General features: G+C 39.7%; 1 protein-coding gene across 10 annotated transcripts in view; it reads left to right on the top strand.

Annotated features, from left to right (window-relative positions):
- MYBPC1 (myosin binding protein C1) overlaps positions 1-15,637 on the top strand; it is an 88,505-nt gene that overhangs the window by 69,005 nt on the left and 3,863 nt on the right. For all 10 annotated transcript variants that reach the window (XM_034987735.1, XM_034987734.1, XM_034987740.1 and 7 more), the window contains 6 exons: positions 3,346-3,434; positions 5,460-5,655; positions 7,583-7,722; positions 11,378-11,537; positions 12,496-12,632; positions 14,264-14,450. In XM_034987735.1, coding sequence (XP_034843626.1) covers positions 3,346-3,434; positions 5,460-5,655; positions 7,583-7,722; positions 11,378-11,537; positions 12,496-12,632; positions 14,264-14,450 — 909 coding nt within the window. The remainder of the gene's footprint in view (positions 1-3,345; positions 3,435-5,459; positions 5,656-7,582; positions 7,723-11,377; positions 11,538-12,495; positions 12,633-14,263; positions 14,451-15,637) is intronic.

Raw genomic sequence — 15,637 nt, 5'->3', positions numbered from 1 at the left:
CCCAGTCATCCCTCGGCATGTTCTTGATGAAGCATAAACATTATTAATTTTATTAAACCTTGGTCCTTGAGTACACATTTTTCCTATGTCTATGTGGCAATGAACTGCAAAGTAAGAGGCCTTACACTGCATACTGCAGTGCAGTGGTTGTTTCTAGAAATAGCACTTGTGCAACTGAGTGAGAGGCTGAACTAGTGACCTTCTTCAGAAACTTCCATTTTTACTTGAAAAAAATGGCTATTTGGCAGGCATTTTGTAGAATATGAAAACAATAAGCCTGCCACTTCAAAGAAAACAACTTATAGTATTTGCTGTCAGCATTTCAATGAAAAAAAAATGTGAGCTTTCAAGCAAAAGTTAGAATTTTGGAAAACTTATATCCACCCCCATGGACTTGACAGCTCTCAACACTTATAACTATTCTCATTAAGTAGGCAGTGGTATTAATGAATGTAATTTTTTGATAATGAATAATGGAATGTGTCAACATTTGGAAGATCTACATAATTTGGCGAAGTAATATTTTCCAAATGACAAATACATGTTAAAAATATGCATGGGTAGGGTGCCTGGGTGGCTCAGTTCGTTAAGCGACTGCCTTCAGCTCAGGTCATGATCCTGGAGTCCCGGGATCGAGCCCCGCATCGCTCTCCCTGCTCGGCAGGGAGTCTGCTTCTCTCTCTGAACCTCCCTCCTCTCATGCTCTCTATCTCTTTCTCTCTCTCAAATAAATAAATTAAAAAAAAATATGCATGGGTAAAATATATATTAAAAATGTAAGCTAGACCAGCGGATTTTAATGTAACAGGGTGTGAAGAGTTCATTGAAATGGTTTCAGATTCCACATTGCAGCTCACCTTTAAGAAATTACAATTTATCATGTTTTAGTGTAGAAGCAAAAAGGAATATCCAAAATTGTCTAAAAAGTTTATTAAAATATTTCTTCTGGCTGTGTGAAGCCAGATTTTCTTCATTTAAATGACTTCAACCTATACAACATATTATAACAGATTGAAGGCAGGAACAAATAGGAGACTCCAGATATCCTCTATTAAGTCAGACATTAAGTAGATTTGCTAAAATATAAACTAATGCCATTAAAATGTTATTTGTGTTTTTATTTTTAAGTGAATAAATATTTCAAATGTCCTGCTTTAATTTCTAATATGGTAAATATTGATAGATACAGCCCACATAAACAATGGCTGAGCAATTGCTTTTTTGCGAGGGGTCCTTGTTAATTTTTGAGAGTGTGATAAAATACTGAGACCAAAATGTTTGAGAGTTGCTGCTCCAGGGGAAAGAACACTGGACTGGGGGCCTGGATATCTGGGTCCTAGACCACCTTCTGCCACAGTCTCATGTTGTGGCTGCCTGAAACCTTTCGGAAGTGAATTGTGGGATGGATGGATGGATGGATGGATGAAAGAAAGCATGAAGCTTGCACATTTTCTTAGTAGATTCTGGAGACAGCCTTTATAAGTTGAATCCTGTTTTCATTAGGTATTAGCCATGTGACCTCAGGCAAGAGACTTGATCTTCCTGAGCCTTAATTTTTTCATCTGCAAAATGGAGATAATAATAATACCTGACCCATCAAGAGGCTGTGAGGATTAAATACATTGATCCATTTTGCTGCCTAACAGAATGCTTGCCACATAATAAGCTCTCTATATGTGTTAGCTTTTATTATGATAATGGTTTACTACAGAATCTGGCTGAGTTTCTTTTTCCTCATATATAAAGTTAGGGAGCTAGGGGATCTCCAAGTTCTCTTCCAGCCCCAACATTCAGTAATCATCATCATCATCTCCTAAAGTTTATTGAGCACTTATTATGCTCAGCCATTATGCTAAATGCTTTACATGGATAACCTTATTTAATCCTCACAACAATCGTACAAATTAGATGCTTTCATCATTCTGATTTTATGGAAGAGTCTGAAACCAGAACCCCTATCTATCAGATCTAGGACTCAAACCCAGATCTCTGATCTGAAGTCCATGCTTCTGATCATAAGCACTCAAGGCTGACTCTAGCTTCTAATCCTGGCTGTGTCACCAAGGGCAAGTTACTTAACCTCCTATGCTCCTGTTTCTTTTCTTTTTTTTATTCTTATGTTAATCCCCATACATTACATCATTAGTTTTAGATGAAGTGTTCCATGATTCATTGTTTGTGCATAACACCCAGTGCTCCATGCAGAATATGCCCTCCTCAATACCCACCACCAGGCTAACCCATCCTCCCACCCCCCTCCCCTCTAGAACCCTGTTTGTTTTTCAGAGTCCATCATCTCTCATGGTTCGTCTACCCCTCCGATTTCCCCCGCTTCATTCTTCCCCTCCCGCTACCTTCTTCTTCTTCTTTTTTTTTTTCTTAACATATATTGCATTATTTGTTTCAGAGGTACAGATCTGAGATTCAACAGTCTTGCACAATTCACAGTGCTTACCAGAGCACATACCCTCCCCAGTGTCTATCACCCAGTCACCCCATCCCTCCCACCCCACCCCCACTCCAACAACACTCAGTTTGTTTCCTGCGATTAAGAATTTATGCTCCTGTTTCTTTATCATGAAGAAAAACCATACCTATCCTACAAGGTGGCCTTGAGGTTTAAATTAGTCCCCTCATGAAAAGTATTTAGTCCAGCGTCTGTCACATACTAAGTACTCAAATGATGAGAACTGCTTCATCCCTGTGAGCCTCGGAGCCTTTGACTCCCTGCTTCTGATGGGGTTGTAACAACATGTTCTAGTATCTTTATGGTGTTTAATTAAGAATGTCAATACATAGTGGGCTAGAGCCACCTATTGTACCTCATAGCCACACAGGGAGAAAGTTACTATCCAGTTCCAACAGAATTACCTAAATAACAAGTGCTAGGTGCAAAAACTTTTTTTGTTTTGTTTTTTTCTGGTGAGAAAAAATGAGCAGTCATACCAGCTAATGTGCTGCCTATTGATCTTTTGTGGAGTGTTCACTGGAGAGTGCACTTGCTGTTAGAAACTATGAAAAATATATGTAAGGTCCTAAGAGAAAATTTGGTGTTTTTCTATAAAGTTGCTTTAGACTTCTAATGACTATAAAAATAGGAAGTTGCCATAAAATCAAGGAGGTCAAGCATAGATTCTGTTGAGTCAAACTGTGAAAACATTTCTATTTGAAGAAAATGTTTGGAACCAAAGTTACTGTACATTATCTGGTAATGGCACGTCTAAGATTTTACTGTAGAGACGTCAGCACAAGGATATCCCAGTGAGTATCGTGCCAGTGTGCTTATGTAAGGCTATTTCCAGTGCACTCTACTGATCACAAAATTATGCTATTCTCCTCATTCAGAGCGTCCAAAGATTCGCATCCCAAGGCACCTGAAGCAAACTTATATCCGCAGAGTTGGAGAAGCTGTCAATCTGGTTATACCTTTCCAGGTAATAATTTAGGGTCACTTATTTTCTCTTTCCAGTGCTGAGGTGTTTTAAGAAGTAGAAACAGGTACTCTAGCACTTCAGCTCATCATGATTCAGGATTTCCTCAGAGGAAAAGTGGATAAATAATGCAAGAGATTTGGGGAGTGAGTAAAGAATCTCGTGCTTGCTGAGGAATCTATTAAACTGATAGATTTTCCTTCTGCATGAGGTGAATGACACCTAGGTTGGACTGGTCTGAAGCTCAGGGACTAAGGTTGGGCAGAGAGAAAATACCAAAGAGATGCCAAAACAAGAAATGCTTAAAGATTCTGGCCCTGCACATCTATAATAAAACTAGTCTTCATTTTAAGTGAAGCTCTTGGTGTAACATTCGGGAAAACAACATGTACGTACTTCCCACAATCACTCCAAGCCAAAGGAAGAGGGATAACTGAATGTTGAAATCTTGATGCCACTAACTAAAAGATGCAAACATTGTTAAACATCGCTCCAGCAAAAGACTCTGTTGTTTACAAGATTAACCAGGCTTCACCTACAGTAATCAATTTTGGCCTCATACACACACACACACACACACACACACACACACACACACTGCACCACCACCCCATTACTTGCTGGACTCTTGATGCCTCTAGACAGCACTTTTCAATATAACTTTCTACAATGATGGAAATGTTTTATAGCATCAAAGTCCAATATGGTAGCCACCAGCCAAATACGACCACTGAGCACTTGAAATGTGATACTTGGAACCAGTGCAACTGGGAAGATTAATTTTTCATTTTCCTTAATTTAAATGAGTTTCAGTTTAAATAGCTATATGTAGCTTGTGGCTCTTATCTCAGACAGCATGGCTCTAGAATTAAAATTTAGGTCTCTGCACACATTTGAACACACACACAGAGCTCATCCAAACCCAGGCTACCATGCATGACAAGCAAGCTAAAGGACAGCCAGTTCAGACCACCCTCATTGCACTTGGGGCCTACAGCTTAAAAGAGGCAGTTACCTTCTACATATAGTGTGTGAAATCAGAAGGAAAGCCAAGGAGGATGCGAGTATAAACACAGTGGAGGAGGAAGGAGATAGCTTGGCAAGGTTCCTCCCACTTCTCTCTCCCCACAGCCTCAACTAAAACCAGGAACTGGCACTAGGCAGGCACTCAGGGTGGACTGGAGCTGCCGAATCTGCCCTCCAGTTTTCCCACCTTGTCTACTGCTGGTACTAATCCCAGTTCCCACATTTTGGGGGCCTGTGTGTCCAGCTTCTGTCACTTCAATCTTTATAACCATCCTGTGAGATAGGTGCTATCATTGTTCTCATTTTACAGATTGGGAAATTGAGGCACAGAGAGGTTAAGTAACTTGACCAAGGTCATACAGCTATTAAGAGGTCACTGCATCCAAATACAGATTCCAGGGCCCCAGAGCCCATGTTCTTAACCATTATGCTGTGTTGCACCAGGTTTGGAGCTAGAGAGACACGGCTGTAAGACCTGGTTCCAGCACTTCCTTAAGCTACAAGGCCTTGGGCAAGTCATTTAATTCCTTTATCCAAAAATGAGGATAATGATACTTATTATCTTAATGTGAAGATTAAAGGAAATAGTAAACATCATGTACCTAATGTAGTGCCTTGCACAAAGAATGCAGTCAACAGGCAATGTGAGTACCGCTGTTTCTGCCATAGTTGCTGACCACCAGACGGTCTCCAGCTTTGCCTAGAATGGGGTAAGCAACTGTCATTTTTTTTTTAAGATTTTATTTATTTGACAGAGAGAGACACAGCGAGAGAGGGAACACAAGCAGGGGGAGTGGGAGAGGGAGAAGCAGACTCCCAGCTGAGCAGGGAGCCCGATGCGGGGCTCGATCCCAGGACCCTGGGACAATGACCTGAGCCACAGGCAGCCTCTTAATGACTGAGCCACCCAGGTGCCCCACAACTGTCATTTTTTGTAATGCTGAAAATAAAGTCTTAAGACCATCTGATTTCCCTCCCCCTCTACTCTTTCTGTCTTTTTAGGGAAAACCAAGACCAGAATTAACTTGGAAGAAAGATGGTGCAGAAATTGATAAGAATCAAATAAACATTCGCAACTCTGAGACTGATACAATCATATTTATCAGAAAAGCAGAGAGGAGCCACTCTGGGAAATATGATCTGCAAGTCAAAGTGGAAAAATTTGTGGAAACTGCATCAATCGATATCCAGATCGTTGGTAGGTTCGGAAGAGGGAACTAGAATGTTCTGTCAAAGCACTATTTGGACTAATTGTCCTTATCATTAAGGCAAGAGTAAGAATTTTTGTTAAGTTCTTTTTTTAGAATTAAAAAAATATAGATAAATTAGTAAGACTTGTTAAAATAATTTTTTACTGACTAAAAAGACTAATCATTGGAGACTTAGGGCATACATGTTAAAGAAAATTAATGTATGTACTTTTTAGTGCAAATGCTTTGTACTGCTTTATAATCCACTTCTCTCTTATTCTGTTTCTCAACTCCTTGGTGATGAAGTATTTCCTGTTTTGAATTCTTGCATAAAAAACATAGTAGATTCTAGACATAACTTAACATGTTTCCTACTACACCTAAAATACGCTAATAATAAAGTTTTAATGGAGAATGAAAAGTTTTTATTAAGTGTAAGGAAGATTACCTAAACAGTTAAACTAAAATGGTTGATCCTGTAGGGCTAGATACTCACTCACCTGTCCAAACAATAAATAAGTGTAGTTCTTACTTCTGTCTAGAGTTAGGGGAATAGAGGAGGCTAACAGATGGACTCCTCTCACTTGCTATAATTTTTGCCATGTCAAGAAATACATTTAAGAGCAGAGCTACAGAAGCCTTGTTTCCAGTCATTTTTATTATTATATTTCAGCAAATTTGCTGATACTAAGGGTTTTCTCACCAAAGGAGCAACTTCCTATGGCAGATTGGATAAAAGTTCATGCCCTTTAAATTAAGTAGTCTCTTCCTATTGGCTAAACCTTCTTGATTATTGTTAAGTTGAGAAGTGTTGAGGCTACCTGTGCCCTTGGATCTGGCCGGGCTCCATTGTAATGGGAGCCCCCATGGGAGGGTCTGGAAGAGCACTGCCCTCTGAAACGTACAAAAGAATCTTTCTTTGACACGTAGTTACTTTATCAGGTAGTTCTAAGTGCCTGGGCCATTGCTTACACACTCAAATAAATAATAATTATCATTCTAGTTATTTTACTAGTTCCAAATTTATGTTGGCAGAGAGATAAAACAAGTTTTCCTCATGCCTACTAAAGGTGTCTTTTGGGTACAACAGAGGAACCCACTCACAGGCTGTGGCCTCCGTGCCTCTCACCAAAAGCCAGAGATGCTTGGCCCAGATGGGCTCTATGATTTGGAGTCCGAGGTCAGCTTTCATTTCCCATTAGGCAGGGTAGCCTTGTGCTTCATTGCCAGTAGCCTGCCCTTGGAGGGATGGCTAATGAGGTTTGAAGTTTCACTTAAATTTCCTTTTCAAAATCCTTTTCATTCCATGAAGATGAAAGTCAAGAGTTTCCAGATAAACTTAGCTGGAGTGCATTCCACTTCTCTGATGTTTAAGAATGGTGAAAGAAATGTGGGTAGAAATGCAGGGAAGGAAGGACATTTCAAATATCCTCCTGTAATGAGGTACAGCGGTCCCCTTTATGGATGGAGACACGTTCCCAGATGTCTGAAACCACAGGTAGTACCAAACCCTATATATGCTATATTTTGTTTTATACATCCATACCTGTGATAAATTCAATTTATAAATTAGGCATAGGAAGAGATTAACAACAATAACTAACAATAAAACAGATCAAGTATAACCATATACTGTAATAAAGTTAATGTGGTCTCTCTCACAAAATATCTCATTGTACTATACTCACCCTTCTGATGATGGTAATGTGAGACGATAAAATGCCTATGTGATGACATGAAGTGAGGTGAATGACGCAGGCATTGTGACATAGCGTTAGGCTACCATCGACCTTCTGACACTATGTCAGAAGGAGGAGCATCTGGCTTCTGGACATCAGTTGCCCACAGAAAGCAAAACTGCTGTTAAGGAGGAGACCACCGTATAGGTTGGGAGGGAAGGTGATTTCACAGTGATGCCATGAATTCATCTTATAGACCGTCCACGTCCACCTCAGCTGGTGAAGATTGAGGATGTGTGGGGAGAGAACGTTGCTCTGTCTTGGATACCACCAAAGGATGATGGAAATGCAGCCATCACAGGGTACACGATCCAGAAGGCTGACAAGAAGAGCATGGTAAGGTCTGGCTTACTCTGGTTCAGCAGCAGCAAAATCACATTTTATCAGAGGTAAAGGTGGGGCATGAGGTCCTCTGTGGTGGGGAATGCATGGGGGTGGGGCATGGGTAAATAATGTGGCCTCATGGAAAGGCAAAGGCATTGGACTTGAATCCCCGCATTGCCACTTAAGAGCATGTGTACATGGACAGTCATTTAACTTCTTTGATCTCCATTTTCCTCATCTGTAAAATAGGGATACGAATACTTACTTTGCTTGGTTATTGTGAGGCTAAAACTATATAAAGCAGCTGGCACACAATGCTCAATGGAATTTAATAAATTCATTTGTTCACCAAATATTTACTCACTCTGGGTTCTAACTCAAATTTAATCCATGCAACTCTTTCTCCTTATAAAATAAATGTTGGATAGCATGGACAGAAAGACACCAGTTAGAAAAGAAAGATTCTAAAGGGAACAGCATGTGCAAAGGTCCTGAAGAGGGGAGGAGCTTAGTGTGTTCCAGAAGCAACCCAGTCAGAGTATGAATTGTTATTACCTATATTTTATCGCTGAGGAAGCGGAGGCTCAGAAAGGACAAAATGACTTGCTCAAGATCACCAGATTTTATTTATTTATTTATTTATTTTTAAGATTATTTATTTATTTATTTATTTGAGAGAGAGAATGAGAGACTGAGAGAGAGAGAGCACATGAGAGGGGGGAGGGTCAGAGGGAGAAGCAGACTCCCTGCCGAGCAGGGAGCCCGATGCGGGACTCAATCCAGGGACTCCAGGATCATGACCTGAGCCGGAGGCAGTCGCTTAACCAACTGAGCCACCCAGGCACCCGAGATCACCAGATTTTAAATGTTAAAGTCTACATGTTCCTACATCAGAATCCATCACTGTACTACTGCCCTACCTGTAAGTGAATGAATGAATAAATGACTGTTTGGACACACAACGGCATAGAGCCATTTTTCATTCTCACAAGAAAAGTAAAACATCATATTTAATCATACTGATAGGAAATCCTTAGGCATTTTTGCTAGTAGATCTCAGTAAGAACTTCGGTTATGAAATCACATCAGATTGTAATTTCATGCCCTAAGTTATGAAGGGGAGAGGGTTGGAAAGTGCAGGCTAGGTAACAAGAATGAACTTCGAGCCTCTCCTTTCCATAAACTATTTCTAGCATGTCCTTTTTGGTTTTGGTTTTGTTTCCTGAGTGGGTATTACATGACTAAGTAAGATTTGACATTTAAAGCAGCATTTTCCTGCTAAACCTGGACAGCTTCAGAGCGAGATGAGTGGATTGCTTTGCAAGGGAAGTATCTGAACACTTTGGGTTTCCTCAGCAAGAAGGGCTCTTGTTTGGATCTTGGCCCAGATATTAGCAGTGAATCCAGGGGTACCATGGTTCTTATAGAGGGTCCTTCTGGCGCCGCCCCCCATTTTTCCACCCCCAGCTTACTTGCCTGATGTTTGTCTTCTGAGATATCCAGTCAAGTCCAGATGAACCAGGACTTTCCCAATGCTTCATGTAACTGAGTTCTACCTGGTGACAGGGGCTGATCCATAACCCTTGCACCCCTGTGTTTCTGTTGCATTTCAACAGGGACAGACCTATAGACCAAAAGATGCTCCCTCTGCCCAGTGTAAGTCCCAGGAGATCACCCACCATTGTTTCATTGTGGCTACAGGTGCTATTCTTCACTTAAATTCCTATTGTCATTCATGATTTCATAAACATCGTTTTCATTATGTGTGCAACACATTAATTTATTCATTCATTTACTATGTGTTGAGCACTGTTCTAGCTGCTGGATCGGAAAAAAAGAAAGGCGCACTCACAATCTAGGCAAGAAGAAAGACATCCTAAAACCAAATGATAGAAAAGGACACTAAATGTTGGAATAAATGTTGGAATAAAGTGCTTTGGGAATAAAGGAGGGCATAACTTCATTTGTCTGGTGCCTTAAAAATATCCAAAATACAGAGATGATGGCCCCTAAAAATTCTAGGAAAAATCCTTCTCCTTTATGAACTTTTTGTCAGAAAACGTATTTTCTCAATTAGTGGTACTAAACATACATGGTGCAATATGGTTCTTTACTGGTTGCAAGACAAACTTTGAGACCACTATGTTTCTCAGTATGGTGAGGAAAAAATTGAAAAGAAAATTACTTGTTTTAGCTTCTCATTTATTCATTCAAGTATCCAATAAACATTTATTTTTTGCATAGTACCTATTATGTGCCAGGTATTATAATAGGCATTGGAGATACAGGGGTGAGAAGAAAAGTCTGTCTTTACCATCATGGTGTGTCCATTTCAGTGAAGGAGGTAGAGAGTAAACAAGTAAAATACTAAATATATAATGTAATTTAAAGTAGCAAGTTCTGGGGCACCTGGGTGGCTCAGTCATTAAGCGTCTGCCTTCGGCTCAGGTCATGATCCCAGGGTCCTGGGATCGAGCCCCACCTCGGGCTCTCTGCTCGGCGGGAAGCCTGCTTCTCCCTCTCCCACTCCCCCTGCTTGTGTTCCTGCTCTCGCTATCTCTCTCTGTGAAATAAATAAACAAAATCTTAAAAAAAAAGTTAAAGTAGCAAGTTCTGTTAAAAAAAAAAAAAAAAAAACCTAGCCCAGTTAAGGTGATAGAGTGTAACCAGCCTAGAGTGGTGGGAGGGTAAACAATTAAGAAGGAGGTATTATCTGAGCAAAGACCTGGAAAACCCTACGTTAATAATATTAGGCAAATTTACTGGGTGATATTAATTTTTCTCTAGTGATTTAACATCATCTCTTCCTCAGAATAGATAAGTTTAAATTAAAATTCTGTAATTAGACTTTGTTATACAAAAGATAGGTGACAGACCCTATATACTTATGAAGAAAATATAAAGGTAGGAGTTGACATCTCAGATATATGAATCTAATGTGTAAATGAAGATTAAATTATCCATAGTCAAGTATAAGTTTATTGTAAAGTATTAAACAAATTAAATGTACATTATTACTACTCTCAATATAAAAATCAGCACTATTTTTCTTTTAGTTAATGAAACATCCCTGTTATTTTTTCTAATCAACAGTGGGAATAGTTGTGTATTTTTATTTTTATTTATTTATTTATTTTTAAAGATTTTATTTTTATTTTGAGAGAGAGAGAATGAGAGAGAGGGAGCACATGAGAGGGGGGAGGGTCAGAGGGAGAAGCAGACTCCCGGCCGAGCAGGGAGCCTGATGTGGGACTCGATCCTGGGACCCTGGGTTCATGACCTGAGCCAAAGGCAGACACTTAACCAACTGAGCCACCCATTTGACCCAGTCATTCTTTATCTTTAGAAGTTTCTCTTCCAGTTCATCTTAGAAACCTTACTTGGCATTGACTGGCAAAGTTCTTTAGAAATCTAGATGTTCTTTTTTTTTTTTTTAAAGATTTTATTTATTTGAGAGAGAGAATGAGAGAGAGCATATGAGAGGGGGGAGGGTCAGAGGGAGAAGCAGACTCCCTGCCGAGCAGGGAGCCCGATGTGGGACTCGATCCAGGGACTCCAGGATCATGACCTGAGCCGAAGGCAGTCGCTTAACCAACTGAGCCACCCAGGCGCCCTAGTTGTGTATTTTTAGATGATTTTTCTCAAAAAAAAATTTTTTTTCAAACAGGAATGGTTCACGGTCATTGAGCATTATCACCGAACCAGTGCCACCATTACCGAACTGGTCATAGGAAATGAGTATTATTTCCGGGTCTTTGCTGAGAACACGTGTGGCCTCAGTGAGGATGCAACAATGACTAAGGAGAGTGCTGTGATTGCCAAGGATGGTGAGTTAGCAGCGGACTGGTATAAAGGGGGTTCTGCACTCACCAGTATGTGGGGGTGGGAGGTTCCTTTTTTTTTTTTTTTTTTTAGTAAAGGCTTCAGTACATGGGCACGGTTAATTAAACCACTGGCCTTTGTGATTGAACGCAAGCTCCAGCCCCTCTCCCCTCCCTGGAGGTCTGGGGATGGGGCTGGACCTTTGAACCCACTAATCAAAGGTTGGTTTCCCTGGCAACCGATCCCCATCCTTGGGTCCAAAGGTCACCTCATTAATGTAAAAAAGACCCCTTTACAGCTCCCCTCACTTAGGAAATTTCAAGGATTTTAGGAGAGCTCTGTGCCAGAAATGTGGCCAGAAGACCAAATATCTACTTCTTATTATAAATCACAATATAACAACTGGATATCTGGAAACCTCAGTTTTCCATGACTAGATGGAGAGGCCTGGAAGAAGAGATGTGATGAATGGGAATTCAGAAACTGATAAACACACATTTTTAAATTGTGGTAGAAATTTTCGAGTAAAATGTTCATTTTACCAATAAAAATTTTTTTATTTTTAATATTACATTTTTTTAAAATGTAAGCTTTAACTCATTCCAGTTTCTGGGCTGTGGGTCTAGAAATGGCTCAAGTCATAGGTATAGGAATTTCATTTCAAATAAGCCACTTTCCTTTAAAGCTCTTGCTCATTGCTTTCACATTAAAGCACACTGTTGATCAAAATACTCAGACACCAAATTCTTCTCAATATTTCTTTCAGTCACCGAGGACCACACTAGCTTTCTGTCCCAGGTGAGATTGGCTGTCCCTTTGTACCCTTCAGAATGAATGTCGGTGGTGTTCACCCATGTTTTTACAAGTTTTTCTAAGCTCAGGGGAATTTTAATCATGAGTAAAGTATGCCAAGAATAATATATTCTCAGGCCAATTTGTATATTTCTAATGCTTGTTTCTAAGGTAAAATCTACAAAAATCCAGTGTATGAAGATTTTGATTTCACAGAGGCACCCATGTTTACTCAGCCTTTGGTTAATACGTATGCTGTGGCTGGTTACAATGCCACCCTGAACTGCAGTGTGAGAGGAAATCCTAAGGTACCATTTTTTTTTTATCACATTAGTTAAATTTAAGAATTAGTCCCAAATTCCCTTTTTTATATTAGACATATTATTATTGTGGGTAATAATATAAACTGACCTTCCAAGTTCTCTTGTGTCTTTCTCTGGGATAGGAAGAAGGGTGCAGTGTTATAGTGTTGGTGGATAATTAGGTCCACCATTTAAATACAGTAATAAAACATGCTTATATTTCTTTATTAACTAAAGGATACCTACTAAGGAAAAACCAAAACACCTAGTCTTAAAAGAGCTGAGAGCTAAGGAGATGGAAGTAATATCGTTTCACCTGAAAAATTAGGTGGTAATATTAATTCATCAAATTTTCTGAAACAAATTAAAGCAAATAATGATGATATTATAATACAAGGCAGAATTTAAAATATGCTGGGATAAGGGTACAGAGTACTAGGAAGGAAGAAATCGCATCTGATTGAAGAGATTCAGAAAGGTTTTAAGGTTTCTTGTTGGCATTTGAAAAGAACAATGAATTAATGAATGTTGCCCATAGTGATATCTATTCCTGGGTGACACTGTGGGATAAGTGCCCTAGGATTTGGAAAAATTGCAAAGTGGTATTTTTCCTGCATTATACCATGAGCAGGAACAGAGTCAAGGGAGAAGGTAGACTAAGGATGAGAGGAAGATCCTGAATTCATACTTAGTTGGAAATGACATCGGTATATCCAAATGGGAATGACCAGGAGGGAGAGGAGCGGTTCACCAGAGCTTATAGGAGAAAGGCCAGGGCAGTGACTCTTGATTTGGAAGCCCCGGGCATGGGAGTGCTATGTTCCACCTCTTGGAGCCAAAGCTCTAGAAAGGAATATCACCCAGGAAAGACAGTGGTGAGTGAAAAGCCAAAGTCCAAGGTGTAAGCCTCAGGGAATGGTCCCATTTGAAAGGAGGAAGGAGGAAGGTGATGGTATGAAGGAGACAGAGAAGCAAGTCTCTAGGGTCTGAGCAAGGCAAAAGCATGTAAGAGGTGGAAGAGAGAATGTGGAGAGCATGCATTTACCAAAGGGAGGAGAAGACAGTATGGGAAGGGAGGGGAGGGTCAAGGGTATCGAATATAATTCAGAGGCCAACGAGAATAAAGTCATCTTCCTGGGTGACTGACTGGTCGTTACTGATCTTGCATTATCTGACGTGGACCCATTCCACTGAAAGAGAGATGAAATGGTGGGGAGGCATAAGCAGCACATAAAGAATTAGAAAAGAATGTCAGAGAAAGGAAGTGAAGAAAAGCAGGTAGTTAAGACACCTTATGGGGATTCTCTGAAAAATACCCAGCAGTATATACATTCTCCAGGACGAGCTCACCTCAGGGACCTGTAGATCAAATTGGAATGGGTCTGAATCTGTTTGGGAAGAGAGCCCCAGAGCTGTCCTCTGAACAAGTCCGGCTTGCTTCTTCAGAACTGCTCATTTGTCTTCTTGCCAAGCACTAAGTAGAATTTAATTTGAAAGAAACAGTGCTCAAGCAGATGTGGATTCTTCTTAGATGTACTTTCTTTCTAAGCCACACTTTAAAATCTGGTCACTGGTTTTAATGGTCTGTTATTATGCTAGGTACTGATATGTTTTGACCTATTTACTTCAATCTTCAGCCCAAAATAACCTGGATGAAAAACAAAGTTGCTATTGTGGATGACCCAAGGTACAGGATGTTCAGCAACCAAGGGGTCTGTACTCTGGAGATTCGCAAGCCCAGCCCCTATGATGGAGGCACTTACTGCTGCAAAGCAGTCAATGACCTTGGGATGGTGGAGATCGAATGCAAACTGGAGGTGAAAGGTATGACATCGAAGATCTCATGTATAGACTAAAATGAAAGAAAATTATTTGATTATTGCCCTTACTGCAAAATCCAAATTGTTTTCTAAAATGTCTGGGGGTGGTGGGGGAAGGGGAGAGAAAATTCTGGGAGAGAAGACATTATTCTATTCTGCATTCATTCTGATTTATTTAAGTAGACTTATTCTCATCTCTTGCAATTCTTGTTACCTAAAGGAATATTAATTTCAGTGGAATGCTAGTATGTGTATAACACAGTGGGAATGAATAAAGTCAGGGGGATATGACTTTGGTGATATCCATTTATTAGGAAAAAAGCCTAGGGCAAAAGCTCATCTAATGAAACTGCAATTAAGGAATTTATACTATTTTTAATAAGTTTACTATTCTGTGAAACTTCTAATATATATATGGGTCAGTTTGCTAATTTAGTGTTTACTATTGCACATATAGAATATAACATACCCATATGATAATCAGTTGCTTTTAAAATCTCATTAGAGAATTTCCATTTATAGATATGCATTTCATTTATACTAGTTTTTAGAAGTGTTGCAACTAACGTAAACCAAGAAAACATGTAAGGATTTACGTGGTAGAAAGGTCTCAGAATAATACCTGTCATCTTAATCAGTTTTTATAGTAATTGAGTATAATTTTTATACTGAAGTTTTTTCTTGACAATCAAAACCTACTTTGGGGGGCACCTGGGTGGCTCAGTCGTTAAGCGTCTGCCTTCGGCTCAGGTCATGATCCCAGAGTCCTGGGATCGAGCCCCGCATCGGGCTCTCTGCTCAGCTGGGAGTCTGCTTCTCCCTCTCCCTCTCCCCCTGCTTGTGTTCCCTCTTTCGCTGTGTCTCTCTCTGTCAAATAAATAAATAAAAATTAAAAACAAAAAACAAAAGACCTACTTTGGGATACTGTGAGAACTCCTACAGATGTCAAAGTCACTGTTATATGAGATAATGGGTGACATGATCCAAATGTCTTTTCTCTTTTTCTTCTTATATTATATTGCCTTTCTGTGATAACCAAAATCTTTATTTTTTCTACATCTTTGTCATGAAATTATGATCCAAAAATCTGAAAGATAACTTTGTAAATATCTATTTAGAAAAAAACATAATAAATACTTAAGATACTAATATAAAAAGAGGTTTTAGTCCTAAATCTAGTATAAAATACAG

Source organism: Mirounga leonina, unplaced genomic scaffold (genome assembly GCF_011800145.1).
Source record: "Mirounga leonina isolate KUSES-001 unplaced genomic scaffold, KU_Mleo_1.0 Mir_418, whole genome shotgun sequence".
NCBI lineage: Eukaryota > Metazoa > Chordata > Mammalia > Carnivora > Phocidae > Mirounga > Mirounga leonina.
This window is presented reverse-complemented; position numbering and strand designations above follow the sequence as displayed.